Source organism: Cherax quadricarinatus, chromosome 47 (assembly GCF_038502225.1).
Source record: "Cherax quadricarinatus isolate ZL_2023a chromosome 47, ASM3850222v1, whole genome shotgun sequence".
Lineage (NCBI taxonomy): Eukaryota > Metazoa > Arthropoda > Malacostraca > Decapoda > Parastacidae > Cherax > Cherax quadricarinatus.
In genome coordinates this window covers 6,812,874-6,837,608 of record NC_091338.1, presented here as the reverse complement: position 1 = coordinate 6,837,608, position 24,735 = coordinate 6,812,874, and the positions used below count along the sequence as shown (strand labels likewise).

The following is a 24,735-nucleotide window of genomic DNA, read 5'->3' as shown; positions in this document are numbered from 1 at the left end:
TTAAGTGTTCTATGTATGTAATAGGTGCAGTAATAAGTATGGATGTTTTGTATGGTGAGTAGGTTTAGTGTATTGAATATTGGTGGAGTGTGCTGCCTGTAGTGAGAATTTGTTATCATTCTAACTGCATTCTTCTGCAACATTGCAAGCTCCTGATGTGTTTGCAACACAAAAGACCTAGAGCTATCATTTAACTACCCCCCCAATCCCCATCATGGTTGCTTTGGATATATTTAGTTTATTCAGGTACAGGTACACTTAAGTACAATTATCATCCATAGTTTAACATGTGTAAATTGCCTTGGATAACCCAAATAAGTCGAAGTGACTTGTGTGTAATTGTACCTAAATAAATTTGTGGAAATAAATCACTGACTTTTTTGAGGGCTATCCTAGATAAGACAACACAATAAGTGTCAGGGGCCCAAGACTGTTCAACTGCCTCCCAGCATACATAAGTGAGATTACCAATAGGCCCCTGGCTGTCTTCAAGCAGGCATTGGATAGGCACCTAGAGTCAGTACCTGACCAGCCGGGCTGTGGCTCGTACACTGGGTTGGGTGCGACCAGCAGTAATAACCTGTTGTTAGGTAAGACACACATGCAACAGTTAGGTAAGACACATATGCAACCTAACTGTTGCATATGTGTCTTACCTAACAACCTGTCGGTATTTTATACCATAGTAATAACCTGGTTGATCAGGCCCTGATCCACCTTGAGGCCTGGTCACAGACCTGGCTGCAGGGGCGTTGACCCCCGGAACTTTCTTCAGGTATAACTAAATAAACTTATAGGTACAATTATTATACTAGTAATGTGTAAATTATCTAGGATAACCCAAAAAAATCAAGCGAAGTAACATTTTTCCATAGGGGTCCTTTATGTCTAAGAAATAAGAACTATGACGTTAATTACCACATTCAACTACAATGACAACAGATATCACTGAACCAACACGACTAGAGCTGCATCATCGAGAATTTGAATGTCTAGTTAAAAATTCCTCGATAGACGAGGACTGCCACTACATAGTCTTACAATGAAAACAGCATTGTGAATATTCAAGATTTCTCGGGGACGAAAGCTGGAGAATATTATAAATCAAAACATAAAACAGTGTTGCACATGGCCCAGCCCTGTGGCACCCCCGTTGTCTTAGACGAGCATGTACGACGTCACTTGATTTCTGCAGAGAAAAGTACTCCTCATGGAAGGTTCCTTGATGTTGGTGAGGGGCTCTTGATTTAGGGAATTGGATCTGTGCTCCAGTTCCCCGAATTAAGCCTGAATGCCTTCCACATCCCCCCCTGGGCGCTGTATAATCCTACGGGTTTAGCGCTTCCCCCTTGATTATAATAATAATGCAGAGAAAAGTTTTTAATAAAATGGAATAAACGACCGCTTAAACTAATGGCATGTAATTTAACCGGTATTCTCCATCGTCATATATCAAAAATATCTTGGTGACCAAGAGTTTGCAGCTGGAAGATTTGCTATCGTAGTTCGATCGCTAGTGCACTCAAGTGTCTCTCCCTCTCCCTCTCCCTCTCTCTCTCTCTCTCTCTCTCTCTCTCTCTCTCTCTCTCTCTCTCTCTCTCTCTCTCTCTCTTTCTCTCTCTCCCTCTCTCCCGCACACTGAGGTCAAGGGGGTCGCCTCCCTGTACGGCTGAAAACATTTGGACGTTCCCTTAAGACACCTGCTGTCGCTGTTCATCATACCTCGAGAGAGTTCCGGGGGTCAACGCCCCTGCTGCCCGGTCTGTGACTAGGCGAGAATTCACAAATGCTTAACTGCAATACATTTCTTAATCAATTGTGCATATCTGTGCCTAGCTTCATGCACAAGCATGTTACATTCAGATCTCAGGCTACTTAGCGCAAGTAATGAGAATGGCGAGTCGGTTACAGTTACATTGTCTAAGGTCATAGTCCATGAACTTGAGAGCAACAAGTATGGCAAGCAGTTCATTTTGTTATTGGTTCTAATACATTTCTGCATTATAGTACCATCAGGCTTTGCTAATGATCATGCACTTGAACATCAATGGGAGTTTATAAGTACATGATACAACTGACACAGACCTAGCTGACATAAATAAGATAAGATTTCGTTCGGATTTTTAACCCCGGAGGGTTAGCCACCCAGGATAACCCAAGAAAGTCAGTGCTTCATCGAGGACTGTCTAACTTATTTCCATTGGGGTCCTTAATCTTGTCCCCCAGGGTGCGACCCACACCAGTCGACTAATACCCAGGTACCTATTTGCTGCTAGGTGAACAGGACAACAGGTGTAAGGAAACGTGTCGAAATGTTTCCACCCGCCGGGAATCGAACCCGGGCCCTCCGTGTGTGAAGCGGGAGCTTTAGCCACCAGCCACCAGAGCCCCTGGTTATGCTGAGCATTTTGGGCAATTAAGGTTGATTTACCCCAGGATGCGACTAGCAGCAGTCAGCTTATACCCAGATACCTACTTATTATTAAGTGAATAGGAGAAGCAGGTGTAGGGAAACATGCCCAGGGTTTCATTCGTGCCGGGGATCGATCCCGGACCCCTCATTGTGTAAACTGAAGATGCTAAGTGACATCTGTATTTGATTCATTTGGACATCAGTTTCAGTCTTTAAGATCCATTTGTTGCTCGCCTGTACTGAGGAAAGTTTGGAGCTCTTCTATGCAAGGTATGTAATTTGTTCATGACTGTAACCATGTATAGGAGTGTGGCTGATTCATTACCTTTGTAACTTGCCATGATTGTGACCAGATCTACCTGGAATTCATTACCTTTGTAACTAGATCAGCTATCATAACTTTGGGGTCCAGTCCCTGGACCCATTATGTACCTTTGTAATCTTTTGACTACCGCCCACAGGATGGGTATGGGGTGCATAATAAAGATATTAAACTAACAACTATGCAAGGGTTTAGATAGGTTTGACTACATATTAAAATCAACGAAGGTGCTTATTCAGGTGACATTATCTCATGCTTGTAATATCAAGTTTGCTTATTGTGTACTGTATATAGGCTTGAAGCTAAGTCTCCAAAGTAAAAAATTCTTTCAATAATGGTTTCCACTCTACCATAGTCTTCCACTAGATCTCACTAGTGTGTATCACGTCCCGAGAAAACGATGTTGTGCAAAAGTTTCAAAGAAAACTCTCGTCCTACTGAGAGTAAAAATAAGATGTTGATTCAGAAAAGAAAATTAGTTTATAGTTATTAGTGTGAATTTGTACAAAGGTTCTGAGAATGCAGAGATGTTGAAGGCTGAACATAAACTATTAAAAAATTATGAAGAATTAACATGGCGATAGACGTTTAGGACAAGATATTCTTATAATGCAGTGTCCGATGATATTAATTAAAAAAACATATAGACTAAGATAATTGCTAACAATAATTATAATTTAACTAATTATAATTATTCTTATTAAATAATAACAATCATAACTATTTGAACCTGGTTCATGTGAAAATATTCCTCGACCCTGACTAGTTCCCTGGAAAATTCGCATTTCTTTTTTAATTTTTATATTTGGCATTTGCTTCATTTATATAACATCTTCAGTAGTGTTATTATACAGCTTATTTACACTTTTAATTATACATTTCATATATACGTAAAGAAAGTACAAGTTAAAAGTTGTTTTGTTTTGGCATCACCGAGTTGTTTACCCGAGCTCTGGCTTGAGGAATGGCTGGGCCGCCTCATATTTCCCGTTTTTCAGGGTGAAATGGAGATAACACCCTGTTCTTTTGATAATGGAGGGACGTGTGACGATTGAAAGCCTTCCCTACGAAGTTCTGGAAAGAATTTTGACTGACATACGAGTGAAGGTGGAAGATATTGTGAGCTGCTGTGTGACGTGCAAGTACCTGTGTGGGGTGTGTCAGCGCAACTCTCTCTGGAAAAGAAAGTTCAGTCAGCATTACCCATACACCTACAGCTACAGTGAGTCGATCTGCAAAGAAAAAGTGGACTGGAAGGCCAAATATGCATCACTCTATAGGTGCAAGAAGAAGCTGATCCAGTGCATTTTAGCACTGTCTAGAACGTTTGTGTGGTCAATGTATCATGACTACGAGTGGCCAGACATCCCCAGGAGAGCTCTAGATCTGTATGAGACACTCTTCCTTGACGACCTGGGCGATGCCAACCTCTTCTATATACTGGACGAGTGTTACAATATCATGAAGACCGGTCCGCAGTGCATGGACCTGACGCTGAAGCATTACGCCGGTAAGCTCTATAGCCACGTCTATGAGCGCTGTGTAATTAATGCAGAGTGGAAGAAGTTTATCGAACAGCCAGAAGAGTCGTTGAAGTACAGCTACGAGGAAGGGTTGCTGTGGGTAGTGGTGAGCCTGCAGCCCATACGTAGTGAACCCCAAAGCAAGAAAGTAAGGATCATGCTGGACAAACTAGCAAGTGAATCGCTTTGTTACATAAGGCAAAAATACCCAGATAATCCACTGTGTAATAAAATGGAAACAAAGTGTGAGTTCCTAACTGGAAACGTGAGCTACTGGAAAGGTGAACACTGCAGCGAAATTGTGCAAGCGGTACATTATGTAATTAAACACGAGTATGGTTTTAAAATCAACAACAGTTTATATGAGAGTAGACCTGACCATTATTGTGTTGATCAAGTTCTTATAAACAGAAAGGGAAGTTCAAAACTGTTGCTAGTTATTGAGTCTTGTGTGGCAAATCGACTTGGTGTACATATTGAAGTTCACAAAAATGTGACGGGTCATGTGTTAGATACGTGGAAACTGTACTTTGTTGGCCAGGATGGTGTGAGTGGATATTTAAATGCTTGTGAAATATGTAAGAAAGATCCTTCATCACTGAGCATTGTGATGAGTGAGTGGCAGGAAGGACAGACTGTGGATGCTCTGGGAATGTGCCAGTCAATAATTCAGCAAATTGTATTTTTGGCAGAATGTTGGTTGAAAGGGGAAAGATGGCAAGCTGGTGAACCTGTTCTTTATGATTTGCTCGATGAGGAAACGTATAATCAACCAATTCGGCTGTTATTCACTGCTTGGCAACATGTTGAACACTGGAAAATGAGCCGTCTTTATCATTACATGCATCAGCTTTTAAATATAAATAAGAGTCATCAGACGCAAGGAAAACTTTTGCATCTTAGTATCCTGTTACGCATAAACTCCAAAGATACCCTTGAAAAATTGTTAGAATTCAGAAGAAGAATGGGGCAGCCACCGAACACTATGCGAGACCTGCTGCGAATGCTAGCCAGTGTAGACAAGAGAGCACGCACAAGGGTCTCAGAACTAAAAAATCTCCTATCAACAGCAGTTACAAGTTACTCAAGTTTGAATCCTCTGGCCAGTGTTCCTTGGCCACATGGATGGCCAGGAGGTGAGATGGTACAAAAGAGACGAGTTGATCGGAAAAGTTGGCAAGTACAGTTTGCAGTTGGAGAGGTTTTGGAACAACGAGGAGGAGATCTTTGTGTAGTATATGACTGGGATTCCATGTGTGTAGAAAGTGAAGATACATTGGTACTGATGGGAGAAACTGGACTTGCACATGGGACAGATCAGCCTTTTTATAGGGTTCTTACAGATGGTGGGTCAGCTCGTTATCTTGCCCAGGAGAATCTTCGTCATGCCCGACATCCTCAGCACCTGAAAAATCCCCTGATTGGTCGTTACTTTACAGCTTTCATCTATCCTTTTTACATACCTAATCCCCAAAAGGCATATGAATATCCAGAGGATGCAAATATTCGTGAGCAAAATGCATTAACATTAAAATTAAAATTTGCTGTTAATGAATAGTCTTGTATATTGATGCTATGCATCACAACTTTTAAATGTGTAAAAGCTTGAAATTGTAAAATGTATAGTAAATGTGAGACGGAATCTAATTTTGTGTGTCAGTTACATGTCATAGGGAAACCAATTTTTTGTAAGTATTAACACAAATTATACCAGATAAAAATATTTATTAACAAATACTGCTTTGGCATTAAGTTTGCAAATTGTGTGAGTGAACTTAATGTGTATGACATTTTCAGTGAAAATGTGTTTGCACATGCAAAAAAAAGTCATTCAATAATGTAATTTCAGAATACTCAAAAAATCTTGCATTCCATTCTCTACTACTGAAATAAAAAATCCTATTGTATATGTATTAAAAACCGGTGCCTTGTTAATTAGAATGTTTTACTCTAATAACCATATTTTTCCTGTCCTTCATAAATTTAATAATGCATTATATACAGTAGGACCCCCATATTCGCGGGGGATGCGTTCCAAGGACCTGCCGTGGATACCGAAACTGCAGATAAGTCCTATGTATACCTCTTATAAAGTTTGAAAAATTATTTACAATAAGCGGAGAATTATCACTTTTTCACTGATGGGAAGCACTTCACAGCTTCTCTTAGGCTTCTCTACCTTTGTGCTTTGGGGCCATTATTATGCAAAATTAAGAGGTATTTTTGGGCCACAGTACTCTGTGGATATGGGGCTTCTACTGTATATTAATATTAAAAACCACTTTGTTCTGCGGATGCATTAATGTGTATACCGCTCGTGAAGAGTGGTATTCCAAACGAAAGTAAAATAAAATTAGTCCTGTAGTATCCATGCCTATGAACGTGTTTGCATCAGGAGCCATGCTCATTAAGTATGCCTGTGCATGATACAAAAATTGTAGTAATATGATTTACAAAAATCATTTTATGCCTCTTTATGCAATAAATTTGCAATTTTTGCTTTTTACTTTTTATGTATTATATAAAGTTCTATTCAAACATGTACATCTGCATTTTTTAAATGGATTATAAAAGCACAGTATAGTAACTTTTTTAAATGGCTAAAGATAGTTCATGGAAGAGTTGTATATCTTTCAAGTACAGTGGACCCCCGCTTAACGATCACCTCCAAATGCGACCAATTATGTAAGTGTATTTATGTAAGTGCGTTTGTACGTGTATGTTTGGGGGTCTGAAATGGACTAATCTACTTCACAATATTCCTTATGGGAAAAAATTCGATCAGTACTGGCACCTGAACATACTACTGGAATGAAAAAAGTTCGTTAACCGGGGGTCCACTGTAATTCAGTTTGTACATGAGAAGCTACTGAGTTTATATAGGATTCACTTTTTGCTCTTGGAATAAAATATATCATTTATATTAATGAGTGCTGTATGGCCCTTGTGGGTTTAGCACTTAGTTATAATTGTAGTAATACATAATAATAATAGTTTTTAACTCCAATACTTAAGGTTGGGTGTTTGTGGTATGTAGGCTACTTAATCTAGTCATATAATTAGCTATATCACTTGAAATTTTTATTTTTCTAGTTTGAATTTTATTAATCTCTAAATCTGAGAGTAATTAGATAAAGTTCTTACTGGGATTCATAGATTTCAGACAGGGTAGATGGAATTTGCAAACAAGTTAGAAACTGAAATATGGTCTTTCCCTTTTCAATAGGATTATTCATTTTTAAGACTATGGAACTGGGATTGATAGAATCATTTAACATATTTTTGTGGGCTTAATTTAGGCAAAACATGGCATAATTTGTATTGAAAATTTTGGGTCTTAGATAAATTAATGTACAGTGGAACTCCAGATTTCATTCTTAATCCGTTCCAGAACGTCGCTCTAAATCCAAAACGTACGAAAACCTAAGTAATATTTCCCATAAATAACGTAAATCCAATTAATCTGTTTCAGACGCCCATAAATATTAATAAAAAATAAATTTTATAGAGAATAACTATAGTGTTGCAGCTCTTCAGTGGATAGCTCTTCCCTGTGGTTGTCCAACAACTCTTCCACATCCTGGCCACTCACATCCAACCCCTTGGACTTCCCCAAAGCCACAATAGATTCCACAACAGGCACAGAGTTGTCAAGTTTACACTAACTTATTAGGTTAGTAATAGAACTAGGCATTAAAACACAATAAAAAGTAAAATACATACACAGTACATTCATTACTTACCTTCAAATATTTGTAGTCTTAACGTAGGGCGAGAGGTGAGTAGTATCTATTTGTAGTCCCAGGCGGACTACATCCGCCTGGGCTATACCTACCGGCTACATACACTGTGGCCTACAGCCATATTATTACCATAGACATACCATGTTCACCGAGTCTAATCGTCTCTTAACAACTATCATTAGATGCCATCATAATAAGAGGGAGAAGTAATTAATAATTCATGCCGAGAATTGTAAACAAAAGCGTTATGTAAAGTGTTAAGGGCGGTGACTGGGCCAGATGCAGATTCATGCAGTTTTCTCTAACACTGGACCAGAGAAAACGTAATGTTTTTCCTCCAGCTCGCCTCCTGTGGCAACATGGCAACATTCGAAGACTAAGTCTCGCACCCATCTAAAAGTGTAGGCAGAGAACATCAAAGAGCAACTCCTTCATGTACTGTGGAATGCATCTGGTGGGGCTATCCTGTTATCATACTCATACCACATACAATATGTTTTGGACTGATTTGTAGGGTTTAACATGAAGCAAATTTTGCATTGTGTGTAGAGGACAGAGTCTTGTTCTTTTCCATTGTATATTTTTGACTGATTTGTAAGGTTAGTATGAAGCAAATTTGACATTATGTATACTTCCCTTGACCCCTAAGCCGTATATATTTTGGGCAGATTTGTAGGTTTTGTTACAAATTCTTTTGGATTATGTATCACTGATGCTATGTCATATGACCCCCTTTTTTTTTTTTTTAATAGTGGCTTTTATGATGAATCCTAAACAGTTAAGACCAATGTTTTCTTTTAAGCTTTTGTTTCAGATTGGTGCTTTTCTTTAAGATAAATGCTGCACTACTACTTAAACAACTTCATTTCTATAGAGTGGGGTACTGTTGTACAATATACAATTAGGGTAATTGGCACGTATAAACTTCTTTATAGAAAGCTCGTTATGCAAGGCATTTTGGGCAGCCTTAAAAATACTTGTAATTACTAGACAATGAGACATACATGGTACATGAGAATTAAAATACAGTGGACCCCCGGTTAACGATATTTTTTCACTCCAGAAGTATGTTCAGGTGCCAGTACTGACCGAATTTATTCCCATAAGGAATATTGTGAAGTAGATTAGTCCATTTCAGACCCCCAAACATACACGTACAAACGCACTTACATAAATACACTAACATAATTGGTCGCATTCGGAGGTAATCGTTATGCGGGGGTCCACTGTACTTAAGTTTGTACAATATTGAAGGTATTCAGTAATTCAATAAAAAATTCTTAAGTATACATAAAGGATGATAGATACATGAATTAATACAAAATATACCTTGCTAGTAATGAGAATTGAAGGAAGGATGGAACAAGAACAAGAACAGGGACAGTACTGGATGAAAGACGGATTCAAAATTTGTTCAGCATAATAAATTGTCAGGACCACTCAATGTAAGGAAGTGTTTTTTAACACTAGCTTTGAAGTGGTTAACAGAGCCTCTGGAATCTTCAGATAAAGAATTCCAGATTTTAGGTCCTTTTATGTATATACATTGAGTTTTTACACAGGTTGAACACTGGCAATATCATTGAGATTTTTGTCTTAATATTATGCCTGTTGGAGCTATCAAAAAAGTTTCAGGGAAGGATTGACTGTCTTGTATATGTAGTATGCACAGTAGTATGAGTGAATTTTATATACAGCCTCTCTTCAATGACTAAGTTCCGTTCCTAAGACCACGTCTGTAAACAAATTCGTCGCTAAGTGAGGAGCATACTATAATGGTAGTGGGTTTCTGTCAACCATCTTTGATATTTCTTTAATGTCACCTTTGCACTATTTATAACATTTCTGATATATTTTTAAATGTTTATACAGTAGTGTACTGTATATTGTAATAAACAGAATAGAGAAAATCAGCTCTAATATACATTACAGTACTGCATTTTATGGTGAACATGATACTCTGGTGTTGAGGATGCCCCCCAATTTTAACCGGTTAAATTTTGGAAAAAAAAAAATTATTTTATACAAAACAGTTTACACAATTCATTATTAGATTACATACATGAGCACAGACTACTGTCTAGTATCAAAACACTTCTTTAGGCTTAGGACGAGGCCTATGACTAAACCTTCAGCCTCCAAGACGCTGGTAAATTATCCAGACTTATTTGGGGAATAAAATAGTATCTTCAGTACTGTAAAATACAGTACTTTCACTGATCTTGTAATGCTGTATAGCATGATATTATACTTGGTATCACTGGTAATAATTTGAGAAAGGATATATGCATCATTGCAATTTCTGGGCAGAATTTTCAGATGCTTTCTTTAATGCAAACATTTTTATTTTTCCTGCTCTTCTCTCCAGTGGTTAGCATCTTTGCTTTGATTTCTCTACTGACCAGGTTGCTTCATCCTTTCCAGTAATTTCCTTCCCTCAGCACTACCTCTTTCCTCCTGCCTTCTCTTTTTATTCCTCTCTGCCCTGCATCACTGGATGACCCATATGAAGTTAGCTCATTTTTAGCATACTTTAGCAAAACCTTGATATAGGAGATCTTCATTTAACAGATTTCTGAAACTGGACAAAATCTGCTGGGTAAATTGATTTTGAAAGTGGGAAGAAAATCATTTGTTATTGTTATTTAATAGAGTAGGCCAGCAGAGCTTCACAGCTCCTCAGACTCAGAATAAGATTTATCCAAAGTCAGAGGCAAAGCAAACTTTTCAATGCAAAAGGTAAATAAAATAATTTTATTGTACTTTTAACTTCTTTGTTTTCAGTGTTATTATATATCTGTAAATTGTGTGCGTGAAACTATTTTATTCAGTAGAGTATGGTAGTTTATTTTTTTAACATTTGCATACGTTAGACAATTGGTATTACCAAACACCCTCGTTGCTTATTAATCCATTAAACTGCAGTTTTAGTGGAAATAATATCAACGTTTTCCAATACTACATATAATAATCCTGTGTTAATATTTTGGTGCATTGTAATTTATTTGCACATACAGTATTACTTTCCTCGTTACTTTTTTGTTTTGGTTGACAAGTTAATTTTTTTTAGCCAAGTCTAAGTTAAGATCATGGTACAGTATAATATAGAGCTGTAGAAGAGCACTGATGTTACGAAGGTGTCCTATAGCACTCGGGTCACACATTGAGGTCCATGATTCGATCCCCAGTACAGGTGGAAACACTGGGGTGCGTTTCCTTGAGACATCTGCTGTCCCTGTTCACCTAACAGTAAGTAGGGACCTGGGTGTTACCCTTGCAGTGGAACCCTGTCACTGCTAAGACATAAAAAAAAAAAAAAAAAAAACACTGAAAAGCTTGAAGACACTTCGCTGCCTGTCCTCCCACCTTCTCTGAATACAGAAATGGCCATTCCATCATTGACCCTAGATATATATTAATGATTCCTTTGCTGAATGGAAGTTAGTCGTCTTTTTCTCGATCTAGAAAAAGTCTCATTACCACCTAACGTCAATTAAAGAAGGTGCCTTAATAGAAATGGAGGACTCTTTATTCAAGAAATTGGCTCTATTCTGTTCCGTGAATTAAACTTGATTACCACTCATTTCCCAGGTACTGTATGACCCTTAAGGGTTTTGTGCTTCCTGTAATAACCACTGGATCTTGCATCTTTACCTAATTAAATTACTTTAATCTAATGTGCAAGCTACCACTTCTCAAGTCTAATGGCAACTTGACACTTGTCCTGAACAATCTTTTCCTCGATTTTTCAGTGCGAGACTGTAACAAGCAACAGCCAACAAGTGGTAATACAAAGGCTAAAGAAAACTTTTATTTGTAGAGGTATTCAGCAATTTGTTTTCAGGTGAATTTAGGAAATCAGGCATGCACCTATGTGACTGGGGTGCTTGTGTTTGTAAATGAATGTTTTTAAGTCTCCATTTTCCAACAAAGCATGCATAGGGGAACCCTCAAAGGAGGTGCCTTTATGCTAGTGAGGGGCTCTTGATCCAAGGAATTAGATCTATGATTGCCTTGGCATGAACCTAAATATCTCCCATTCCCCTGATGCTACATGATCCCTATGGGTTAATGAATCCCCAACGATGCAAATAAAAATATGCATAGGGAAAACTGGGAGAGTTATATTAACGAAGTGAAGTATGCCAGCTATATCAACAATGATAACCACGTTTGTGTGGTGCATAACACTGCAAGCTGAAGGTGTACCTCTAGGGTGTATATCCAGTATCACTATTTTCAATAGCTGTCAGTTGTCTCACCTCGGTGAAATCTCGAGGAAACTGCGGTTCCCTACAAGTGGCTAATTTTGCCATTGCTGGTTACCAGGGCCGGATTAAGGGTGGCCCGGTGGCCTGGTGGGGGTGGCCTGGTGGCTAAAGCTCCCGCTTCACACACGGAGTGCCTGGGTTCGATTCCCGGCGGGTGGGAACATTTCGACACGTTTCCTTACACCTGTTGCCCTGTTCACCTAGCAGCAAATAGGTACCTGGGTGTTAGTCGACTGGTGTGGGTCGCATCCTGGGGGACAAGATTAAGGACCCCAATGGAAATAAGTTAGACAGTCCTCGATGACGCACTGACTTTCTTGGGTTATCCTGGGTGGCTAACCCTCCGGGGTTAAAAATCCGAACGAAATCTTATCTTATCTTATGGGCTTTAGGGTCCGCAGACCAGGGTCCTTCGCCATATGGAGGGCCTCCAGACATTGTGAAAAATGTTCACAGTTACTGCTTTAAGTTTATAATTATAGTATGTTATTACATGACGGTATATATTTTGACTGTTGCAACTAGTTTTTCCTTATGAAAATACCACTGGGGCTTTCCCCTTAAAGTGTAGCCCAGGGACCTACGAAATCTTAGTCTCTCCTTGTTACCCCATGTGCTGTAATAAATATTACTGGCCCCTGACCCCTCAAAGAAGGTTCCTTGATGCTGTTGAGGGGCTCTTGATCTAGGGAATTAGATCTGTGCTCCAGTTCCCTAAATTACGCCGGAATACCTTCCCCATCCACCCCTGAGGCGCTGTATAATCCTACGGGTTTAGCGCTTCCCCTTCGATTATAATAAATACTGGTCCCTGAGCTTATGAAGGCCTCTTGATCTAAGTAACTTATACGAGTATGTATATACTATCTCGAAGTCTACATGACAGCCTTACATTTTGGCCACTGGGTCGTGGTAGCTTTAAGTTCAACAGGCATTTTTCATTCACAGATTACAATGTCAGCTCTTAAGTTTTTTATAGCCAATATTGCCCTTTTAAGGAAAAGGAAGATACCGTGATATTGATGAAGGGCTCTTTATCCCGGAAATTTGAGCTACCCTCTTGGATTAAATTACCTAGTATTCTCCATGCACTAAATGGCCCCTTTCGGTTAAGTACTCTTGAATATTATGTTTATAGTTAATCTCTACCAACAGTGTTAACGAAAAAACAGACCTTTTGTCCCTCGAAACCAAGTCAGTATCCGAAAATTTTTAATAAATTATATTACTTTTTGTCAGGAAATGAACTTCAGGTCAAAAATACCAGCCCAATGACGCTCTGTCCACAACATCGCTAGTTATTGTATGTATTCTCTTTACAGTTTGTTTCCGCTCTTTGATATATCACGAGTAATTCTATTCCATGAGGCCAGTTACAACATGGGCGTGTTGACCATGGTTCAGAGTTTCATCACCTAAATACTAAGAATTGAAAGCAACTTTGTTCCTTGTCGTAATAAAAACTGACTTTAATGCGTCAACGAGTGTCGCATTGTCAATGTCCCGCATGCATGTTTAGGAGTAAATTGATTTTAGATATTTCCTTATGTGTATTATTTTTAAGGGATTTGATGGGTTATATTATCTCTGTGCCTACAGTATCATCCTCCAGGAGCTATATGACCCTTACAGGCTTTATGCTTCCTCCAATGAAAAATAAATACAATAGGAACCAGCTACGACCACATTCGAAGAACTTGCCACCCTGACCTGCTGTTCCTGAGCCGCACATTTGATCTTCCTTATCTGATTTCCTTCTGAACTCTGACCTTCAAGAGTGGCCTCCATCTCCTCCCGCAGGGCTTCTACCTCAATGGATTGCCCAAACCTCCAGTTCAAACCTTATATCTGAATGTTATACCCTCAAGGATGCCGGTGAAGGGCTCATAATGCAAGGAATTCAACCTCTTTTAACCCTCAAGGAAGGTTCCTTGATGCTGGTGAGGGGCTCTTGATCTAGGGAACTGGATCTGTTTACCTGGAGAGAGTTCCGGGGGTCAACGCCCCCGCGGCCCGGTCTGTGACCAGGCCTCCTGGTGGATCAGAGCCTGATCAACCAGGCTGTTGCTGCTGGCTGCACGCAAACCAACGTACGAGCCACAGCCCGGCTGATCAGGAGCTGACTTTAGGTGCTTGTCCAGTGCCAGCTTGAAGACTGCCAGGGGTCTGTTGGTAATCCCCCTTATGTGTGCTGGGAGGCAGTTGAACAGTCTCGGGCCCCTGACACTTATTGTATGGTCTCTTAACGTGCTAGTGACACCCCTGCTTTTCATTGGGGGGATGTTGCATCGTCTGCCAAGTCTTTTGCTTTCGTAGTGAGTGATTTTCGTGTGCAAGTTCGGTACTAGTCCCTCTAGGATTTTCCAGGTGTATATAATCATGTATCTCTCCCTCCTGCGTTCCAGGGAATACAGGTTTAGGAACCTCAAGCGCTCCCAGTAATTGAGGTGTTTTATCTCCGTTATGCGCGCCGTGAAAGTTCTCTGTACATTTTCTAGGTCGGCAATTTCACCTGCCTTGAAAGGTGCTGTTAGTGTGCAGCAATATTCCAGCCTAGATAGAACAAGTGACCTGAAGAGTGTCATCATGGGCTTGGCCTCCCTAGTTTTGAAGGTTCTCATTATCCATCCTGTCATTTTTCTAGTAGATGCGATTGATACAATGTTATGGTCCTTGAAGGTGAGATCCTCCGACATAATCACTCCCAGGTCTTTGAGGTTGGTGTTTCGCTCTATTTTGTGGCCAGAATTTGTTTTGTACTCTGATGAAGATTTAATTTCCTCATGTTTACCATATCTGAGTAATTGAAATTTCTCATCGTTGAACTTCATATTGTTTTCTGCAGCCCACTGAAAGATTTGGTTGATGTCCGCCTGGAGCCTTGCAGTGTCTGCAATGGAAGACACTGTCATGCAGATTCGGGTGTCATCTGCAAAGGAAGACACGGTGCTGTGGCTGACATCCTTGTCTATGTCGGATATGAGGATGAGGAACAAGATGGGAGCGAGTACTGTGCCTTGTGGAACAGAGCTTTTCACCGTAGCTGCCTCGGACTTTACTCTGTTGACGACTACTCTCTCTGTTCTGTTAGTGAGGAAATTATAGATCCATCGACCGACTTTTCCTGTTATTCCTTTAGCACGCATTTTGTGCGCTATTACGCCATGGTCACACTTGTCGAAGGATTTTGCAAAGTCTGTATATATTACATCTGCATTCTTTTTGTCTTCTAGTGCATTTAGGACCTTGTCGTAGTGATCCAATAGTTGAGACAGACAGGAGCGACCTGTTCTAAACCCATGTTGCCCTGGGTTGTGTAACTGATGGGTTTCTAGATGGGTGGTGATCATGCTTCTTAGGACCCTTTCAAAGATTTTTATGATATGGGATGTTAGTGCTATTGGTCTGTAGTTCTTTGCTGTTGCTTTACTGCCCCCTTTGTGGAGTGGGGCTATGTCTGTTGTTTTTAGTAACTGTGGGACGACCCCCGTGTCCATGCTCCCTCTCCATAGGATGGAAAAGGCTCGTGATAGGGGCTTCTTGCAGTTCTTGATGAACACAGAGTTCCATGAGTCTGGCCCTGGGGCAGAGTGCATGGGCATGTCATTTATCGCCTGTTCGAAGTCATTTGGCGTCAGGATAACATCGGATAGGCTTGTGTTAATCAAATTTTGTGGCTCATAAAAAATTCATTTTGATCTTCGACTCTCAGTCTGGTTAGCGGCTTGCTAAAAACTGAGTCATATTGGGACTTGAGTAGCTCACTCATTTCCTTGCTGTCATCTGTGTAGGACCCATCTTGTTTAAGTAGGGGCCCAATACTGGACGTTGTTCTCGATTTTGATTTGGCATAGGAAAAGAAATACTTTGGGTTTCTTTCGATTTCACTTATGGCTTTTAGTTCTTCCAGCGATTCCTGACTCCTAAAGGATTCTTTTAGCTTAAGTTCGATGGTTGCTATTTCTCTGACCAGTGTCTCCCTACGCATTTCAGATATATTGACCTCTTTTAGCCGCTCTGTTATTCTTTTCCGTCGCCTGTAAAGGGAGCGCCTGTCTCTTTCTATTTTACATCTACTCCTCCTTTTTCTTAGAGGAATAAGCCTTGTGCATACATCGAGTGCCACCGAGTTAATCTGTTCTAGGCATAAGTTGGGGTCTGTGTTGTTTAGTATATCTTCCCAGCTTATATCGGTTAGGACTTGGTTTACTTGGTCCCACTTTGTTTTTGTTATTGAAGTTGAATTTGGTGAATGCTCCCTCGTGACTAGTCTCATTATGTCGGTCTGGGGCTCCACGCATACATGTCTGAACCTCAATTATGTTGTGATCTGAGTATATTGTTTTTGATATGGTGACATTTCTTATCAGATCATCATTGTTAGTGAAGATGAGGTCTAGTGTATTCTCCAGTCTAGTAGGCTCTATTATTTGCTGGTTAAATTGAATTTTGTGCAGAGATTTAAAAGCTCGTGTGAGTGTGAGTTTTCATCAGAGCTGCCTCCTGGTGTTATTACTGCAACAATATTATTTGCTATATTCCTCCATTTTAGGTGCCTTAAGTTGAAATCCCCCAGGAGAAAGATGTTGGGTGCAGGAGCTGGAAGATTTTCCAGACAGTGGTCAATTTTTAACAGCTGTTCCTGGAATTGCTGGGATGTTGCATCCGGAGGCTTGTAGACTACCACAATGACTAGGTTTTGGTTCTCGACCTTTACTGCTAAAACTTCCACTACATCATTTGAGGCATTAAGCAGTTCTGTGCAAACAAGTGACTCTGCAATGTACAGGCCAACCCCCCCCCCCTTTTGCCTGTTCACTCTGTCACATCTGTATAGGTTGTAACCTGGGATCCATATTTCGTTGTCCAAGTGATCCTTTATGTGGGTCTCAGTGAAAGCCGCGAACATTGCCTTTGCCTCTGCAAGCAGTCCACGGATGAAAGGTATTTTGTTGTTTGTTGCTGGCTTTAGACCCTGTATATTTGCAAAGAAGAATGTTATCGGACTGGTGGTATTGTTGGAACTGGGGGGGGGGGATTTTTTTTCCGGCATTAGTATCTGTATCTGTTGGTTTGGAGTGGAGGCCATCGACTGTGGTTCCACTCCAGGAATGACTGGATTTGGTGTACGATTTCTGCCATTTCCTGCCAGTTTTTTTTTCCTTCCTGGCACTAAAAAACCTCTCCCTCTTGAGTGGCTGTGGCTACCCAGGTTTTCCCATGGCCTGGATGTTTTGTATCTTTTTGTCCCCTTTAGATGGTATGCCTGGCAATTTAAGTTATAGCACAGTCTTTCCTGTACTGAAGAGGTACACAGTTCAGGGTGAAAAAGCTTACAGGAAGGGAGTTTGCATTTTCCTGTTGTCATATGGGCATGGCATTTTCTAGGGTGGTCATAGTTGCACGTCCCATCAGTTCCTTGAATTAACCCTGAATACCTTCCATCCCCCCCACAGGCGCTGTATAATCCTATGGGTTTAGCGCTTCCCCTTTGATTATAATCAACCTCTTTTTCCTAGGTTAAGCTTGATTTCCTCGTGTTCCAAGGCGTTTGATGACCCTTCTGTCTTAGTACTTCTTTCTAAATATAATAACAACCATAAGTGCTTCCCTTTAAAGATAAATACATGAGTAAGGAAAGCATGGAAAAAATACAGTACCAATAAAATGTTGAGAGAGACGAGGTCGATGACGACAACGAAAGGACGAGGGCGACAGGCGCAGAATATGGGCTTGTAAATAAAACGGTGGAATTTTATTAAAAAAGCGTTTCGCCCACCAGGGATTTCAATTTCCAGAACTGATAAAGTACCTTGCAAACGAAACATTTTAAAAATAAATTGCCATAAACCGCATATTGTTTTTTTTTTCCACACCTGTGATTATATTCTACAACGTTTCGGTCTCATAGTCTCACAAGAACTCGAAAGAAAACAAAGTTGTCACAATAAAAGTGTGTTCTGCACCTTTGTAATTTTAAAGAGCAAAGCGAGACATGAGTATCTAATATTGGGGATATTCCCAAATATTCGATACTCGCATAGCGTTGTGTGTGAGGAATAGGGTGCGAGGATAGGGTGCAAAAACCGAAGCCAGAGTTAGAGTAATTGGCTCTTTTACAAAGTTAAAGGATGAGTCTGCATTGAAAATGGGGCTTTAGGCGAGGAGGTCAGTTTCAAGGTGTGTGTGTGTATTTGGGAAAGCAAAAGCAATATAACAAATCAAGAAAAATCTTGGAGAATGCTCCACCGCCACGGAGAAAAATTGAAAGCTAGAGATGTCCAAGTCTCAAAATAAAGTAAATAGTAGTGAAGCCAAATTGAATGTTTCGGAACATGTGTAAGCGTAGAGATCTTTCAGATTTTCTCTTACTTAAATATCTGAGAGAAATTCTATGTTGACATTATTGGGCCTCCGCGTTATAAGCATGTCAGCTGCCTGGTCATGCTACAACCAGCCTGGCAACCTGGTTAGGCAGCAGCCTGGTCCGACAGTCTGTTCATGCAACAGTGTGGTCATGCAACAGTCTGGCCCACCAGCTTGGTTATGTAAGAGACTGGTCCACACCCACCACCACTAACCTGCCACTTTAACATGGCTGACATTTGTCTCTCCAGTTTTTACTTCTAGCCGGAACTTGTTATATTCCTTCGTAAATCTCTCTGCCTCTGAGTCATCATAGCTCATCCACCTTGGAGACAGCGAGTGTAGATACACACTCGGGCAGAACTAGCATGGGAATACCAATGCTCTAGGAAGCTGCGCTCTCACATTCCATTAACAAGAATACTCTCAACTTTGACTTCGCTGCTTGAAATAGCTTACTGTTTTCACCAGTCAACTGATCCTCCACCTTCTGGTAAGTCGTTTGTAGAGGAATCAAAAGGCATCAGGAGCTATTTTCACTTCGTGTGTGAGGTGAAAATGAAATTACAATATGAAGAACTATTGTGAAAATAGTGAACTTACAAGCACTTTCGTGATTTCTCACATCGAGGCACTGTAAAAATAAAAGATCAACAGAAAGGCATATAAGGACGAGATTACACCTCGTAGTTAACTTACACCTTACCTTTTTATGATATAGGTAGGTAGTCAAGGACCAGTCAAACACGGCTTATATTCTACCCAAGCTTTAAGATTTTAACTTGTCTTTACAATTCGCTCTGCAACCTGCCTTTGTCTCCATGCCAGTTATCTGGCCGGCCTGCCAGTCAGACATCTCAGAAGTTTGGTGAACCGTACTCGCTTGCACCTCACTGCTAAGGCTGCCAAATTTTAATAAAAAATAAATGTCCTTTCTTAAAGCCTTCATAGAGATTTTAGATTTTTTCCGACGAATCAGCTAGTTTATTGTGAATCATTCATATGAACGATAGAGGCTGGTTTGAATATCAAAATGGTATACAATACCGACAGGATGGTTGCTAAGACACATAGGCAACACTTTAAGCAACTGCTATTGCTTAAGTGTTGCCTATGTGTCTTAACAACCAGAGGCTGGTTTACTGTGCTCCCCATATCCAGCCTGTAGATGGGGAAGGCCAGTTTACTATGCACCCCATGTCCATCCTGTGCACGGCAGTGGCTAGTTTGTGCACCCCATATGCCTCCTGTGGAAGCATATGGAATGCATAGAGCAAGAGCATGCGGATACATAAAAGGTCTAGGGACTAAGCTCTGAAAGGACTAAGTCGACTTACTAAAATCAGGAACCCTAGAGGGAGGTGCCTTGGTGCTGGCAAAGGGCTCTTAATCCAAGAAATTTGAACTACCCCCTATTAGCCTATATAATGAGGGTATCTTCCTTACTCGGCCGATTATTATTACACTCGTGAAAAAGTACTAAATCCGTAGGATAAAGATTATAGAGCGCCTGGGGAACGAGAGGTAAAAATGACCAATGCTTAACGGAGATGATCTGATTTTTTTTCTCTTGTAGCTTGTTTTATTACGCTAGAAATGCCAAGGTCAGCATTGGTGTTGTCCCAGTCATAGAGGATGAAAAACACAGACAGGGATTTTTCCCGATGGAGTCAAGGTTATTGAGGGTTGGACAGCACATAGGTTCATCTTTCCAAAGAGGATTAAAGGAACAGACACGCTCAGTTTGAGAACTTTGTGGTACATCCAATATCTATCCATCTGGGCTGTTGTCACCCCATGCTCACCCTGTGAGCAGCAGTCACAGGCTTACAGAAGCACATAATGGGTTAAGGTACTGAGGCCTAAATTACACATGGAGTAAATGGCCTTAGGTACAGTGGGTATCTTTTTCAGCCATAATATTTTTTGCTGCGCTTTAAATTTAAGTCTTAATATTAATCGGGCAACGGGAACATTAGTTTCTGGCATCACTTGCTCTTCTCAGATCCTGTAGTTTCATCAATACTCAGAGGTGATCAAGTGTTTTTTTTTTATTCAGCAGTGGTCACTTGAGAAGACAGAGGTGCAGAACGAGCTGTTATCGTGACAACGTTTCGCCCTGTGTTAGAGCTTCATCATGCGAAACGTCATCATAATAAAAGCTTATTTTTTTCATCACTGTCTGCAAGACGTCTGTGTATCCAGTAGCTCAAGTGACCTTTTTTTTCTACAAATATTGCTAATGTTTTTCTGTTTACAACATTTAGTCACAATTGGTCGTGCTATATTGTGTGCTACTAACACATATATAGGCGTCTTCGACACAGCCAGAGAGAGAGCTTAAAATATTGTTAAGAAATTAATGCTTACAGAATGTACATCTTTATTTATGGCTGGACATTGTGTGTGGTAAATATTACAGGTGTATTCTCGTTCAGGTATTAAGGTTGTCACCAGTTTTAATGGTGTATGCACATATAACTTGTTTACAGGAAAAAGTCTTATGACAACGTTTCTGTCTCCTATATACGGGTTATATGTGTATTGTTCTAGTGGTATTGCACTTTTTTGCTCTTTAATGGTATGTCTGTTCGAGTCTTCCAGTATCTGCACGTTCACCCATGTGGGACAGGTTTGTGTGGGAAAGGTGTGTGTGAGGTATTGTCACCTTCTCTGGGTAAGGTGTCATCTCAGTGTTTAACATTTAGAATGTGCTTCTCTTGCCTCTTCCTATTCCGGTGAAGATATGTGTGTAAGCACATAAAACCGCTCGGGTTTTATTTTCTATTTTCACTTTTAGTTTTTCGCATTTACAATCATGCATTTTTTGTGATTTCTTCATATATATATATATATATATATATATATATATATATATATATATATATATATATATATATATATATATATATATATATATATAATGTCGTGCCGAATAGGCAGAACTTGCGATCTTGGCTTAAATAGCAACGTTCATCTTGCCATATAGGACAAGTGAAAATTTGTGTGTGCAATAATTTCGCCAAAATCATTCTGAACGTAACGGTACAAATATATTTCACTGTGTTTGTTTAGTATTTAATTATTGTAAACAAATCTAAAATATATTTAGTTGGGTTATTCTAAAATAAATTGTTCTTGTTATATTAAGGTTAGGTAAGTTTTCTAAGATTCTTTTGGAGCAAAATTAAAAATTTTTACATTAAAATTAATGAAAAAATGTATCTTTAAACGTATAAGAGAAAATTTTAGGAAGGACTTATTTTTAAATGAGTTCTTGCTAATTGACCAGTTTTACATATTCGGCACGACATATATATATATATATATATATATATATATATATATATATATATATATATATATATATATATATATATATATATATATATATATATATATATATTTATTTATTGGAGGAGTGAGGAGTCAGTTGTGCAGTGGCTGGCAGGGTTTGAAGATCGGTCCGGGTGTGATCTGACATCCATCTGTTTCTGGCGAGGGAGCCTAAATGCTTCGACAGCCTCTAGTACAGTGGCGTTGCTAGGGTTGGTGTCACCCCCATGAAATCCAAGGGCCTGGGGGATGGGGGGGAGTAAACTCCAGTTACGTCACTACTGCATGACCAGTGACTAATGTTTAGCAATGAGAACGTTTAAGGGCCATAAACCGAACACGAGAATACTTCTCAACTTTATTAATGATAAAATAAATAATCTTAGTAATAATGAGGAAACATAAACTCAAATACACTTTGAGTACAGGCAACAGATCCTACATTTATTCATCTTCAACAATAAAAAAAAAACTTGAAAAATAAAGAAAAACATTGCAGTATCCGAGAAACACTAGTTCCGATTTGACCTTGAGTACAGGTATCATCTCATTGAATCTGATCTTACATTTCCGTGTCTTCAATCCTGCAAAATCATCTATCACATTATCAAAATCAATGATTTTCCCTATATAGGCCTATTTGTGCTCTGTAATCATATAGGCAATATAGAAACGTTGCTGCAACAATGTTTTGGGCATTAGTGTGACCTACTTTAGAGGCTCTGTGGTGTCACCCCTAGATGGTCACCCGGGGCGGACCTCCCATCCCCTTACGACGCCACTGTTCTAGTGCCTAGTGATTTACCCCTCTGTTCCTTTCATTCCTCCGATAATATCTCCCAGTCCTTTCTGGTATATTTTGGAATGAAGTGTAACAGACTGCTGATTATTAAATCGCTGTCTTACCACGTTCTCTACACATATGGTACTATGTATAATCAACGTAACTGTATTTGTGTATACCTGAATAAACTTAAAAGCGCCTTCAACACAGTTCAGATAACCTTCCGAACTGCAGCATCAGCACTCCTTCAGAGTGCAGGCATTGTCCTTCCCATCTCCAGGACTCAGTCCGGCTAACCGGTTTCATTGAATTCCTTATAAATGTTATCTTCCTCACTCCAACAACACGTCAGGCCACAAAAACCGCAGAATATATACCAAGTGTCAACAGGGTAGTCTACCTGGGAAAATGAAAACAAGTTTGTAATAGCCACTACATGCAGGCAGGCAAACATAAAAAAAAAAAAATATGCAGCCATGAAAGGGACTGTAATGACTTGTTGAATAGTATGAAAGGCAGTAGGAGCATCGACCAGCTCAAGGTGAAGCTCAAGTGTGGAATGTATGTCCTTTAGTACTTTACTAACACATTTTTAAGGGTGAAGGGTTACTAATACCTTTTAAAGGTGAAGGGCTACTATCCCCTTCCTTGGATGAAAGCTGTTTGCTTCCTACTCCCCAGTCGCTGTAAGGCCCTTGTGAGTTTAGTGTTTAATTATTGTTATAATATTAATCCCTTAAATATTCTAATTACAGAGAAACAATTTATCCATCTTCGGTTGAGTGTTGCTTGTGTATTCACCTATTTGTACTCACCTATTTGTGGTTGCAAGGGTCGAGACTCAGCTCCTGGCCCCGCCTCTTCACTGATCGCTACTAAGTCCTCTTTCTCCCTGCTCCATGAGCTTTATCATACCTCGTCTTAAAGCTATGTATGGTTCCTGCCTCCACTACATAACTCGCCAGACTGTTCCACTTCCTGACCACTCTATGACTGAAGAAATACTTCCTAACATCCCTTTGACCCATCTGAGTCTTCAACTTCCAATTGCGACCCCTTGTTTCTGTGTCCCCTCTCTGGAACATCCTGTCTCTGTCCACCTTATCTATTCCACGCAATATTTTGTATGTCGTTATCATATCTCCCCTAACCCTCCTGTCCTCCAGTGTCATCAGGCCGATTTCCCTCAACTTTTCTTCGTAGGACATTCCCCTTAACTCTGGAACTATCCTTGTTGCAAACATTTGCACTTTCTCTAATTTCTTGACGTGCTTGACCTGGTGTAGGTTCCAAACTGGTGCTGCATACTCCAGTATGGACCTGACGTACACGGCGTGCAGTGTCTTGAACGATTTCTTACTGAGGTATAGGAAAGCTATTCTCAGGTTTGCCAGGCGCCCATATGCTGCAACAGTTATCCGGTTGATGTGTGCTTCCAGAGACGTGCTTAGTATTATACTCACCCCAAGATCTTTCTCCTTGAGCGAGGTTTACAGTCATTGGCCATCTAGCCTATATTCTGTCTGCGGTCTTTGCCCTTCCCCGATCTTCATGACTTTGCATTTGACGGGGTTAAATTCGAAAAGCCAGTTGCTGGACCACGCGTCCAGTCTGTCCAGGTCTCTTTGTAGTCCTGCCTGATCCTCATCTGATTTAATTCTCCTCATTAACTTAACCATCATCTGCGAACAGGGACACTATTGAGTTTATCCCTTCCATCATGTCATTCAGAAGTACCAAAAATAGCACTGGTCCTAGGGCTAACCCTTGTGGGACCCCGCTCGTCACAGGCGCCCACTGTAATACCTCATCACGTACCATGACGTGTTGTTGCCTCCCTGTCAGATATTCTCTGATCTATTGCAGTGCCCTTCGTGTTATACGCGCCTTATCGTCTAGCTTCTGCACTAATCTCTTGTGAGGAACTGTGTCGAAGGCCTTCTTGCAGTCCAAGAAAATGCAGTCAACCCACCCCTC

General features: G+C 40.1%; 2 protein-coding genes across 3 annotated transcripts in view; both read left to right on the top strand.

Annotated features, from left to right (window-relative positions):
- Window positions 1–6,625, top strand: part of LOC128696528 (F-box only protein 21-like) — a 444,502-nt gene extending 437,877 nt beyond the window's left edge. For both annotated transcript variants that reach the window (XM_053787809.2, XM_070094668.1), the window contains one exon: window positions 3,734–6,625. In XM_053787809.2, coding sequence (XP_053643784.2) covers window positions 3,768–5,816 — 2,049 coding nt within the window. In that variant the 5' untranslated portion in view covers window positions 3,734–3,767 and the 3' untranslated portion in view covers window positions 5,817–6,625. The remainder of the gene's footprint in view (window positions 1–3,733) is intronic.
- LOC128696583 (sialin-like) overlaps window positions 1–24,735 on the top strand; it is a 152,205-nt gene that overhangs the window by 83,706 nt on the left and 43,764 nt on the right. The window lies entirely within an intron of this gene.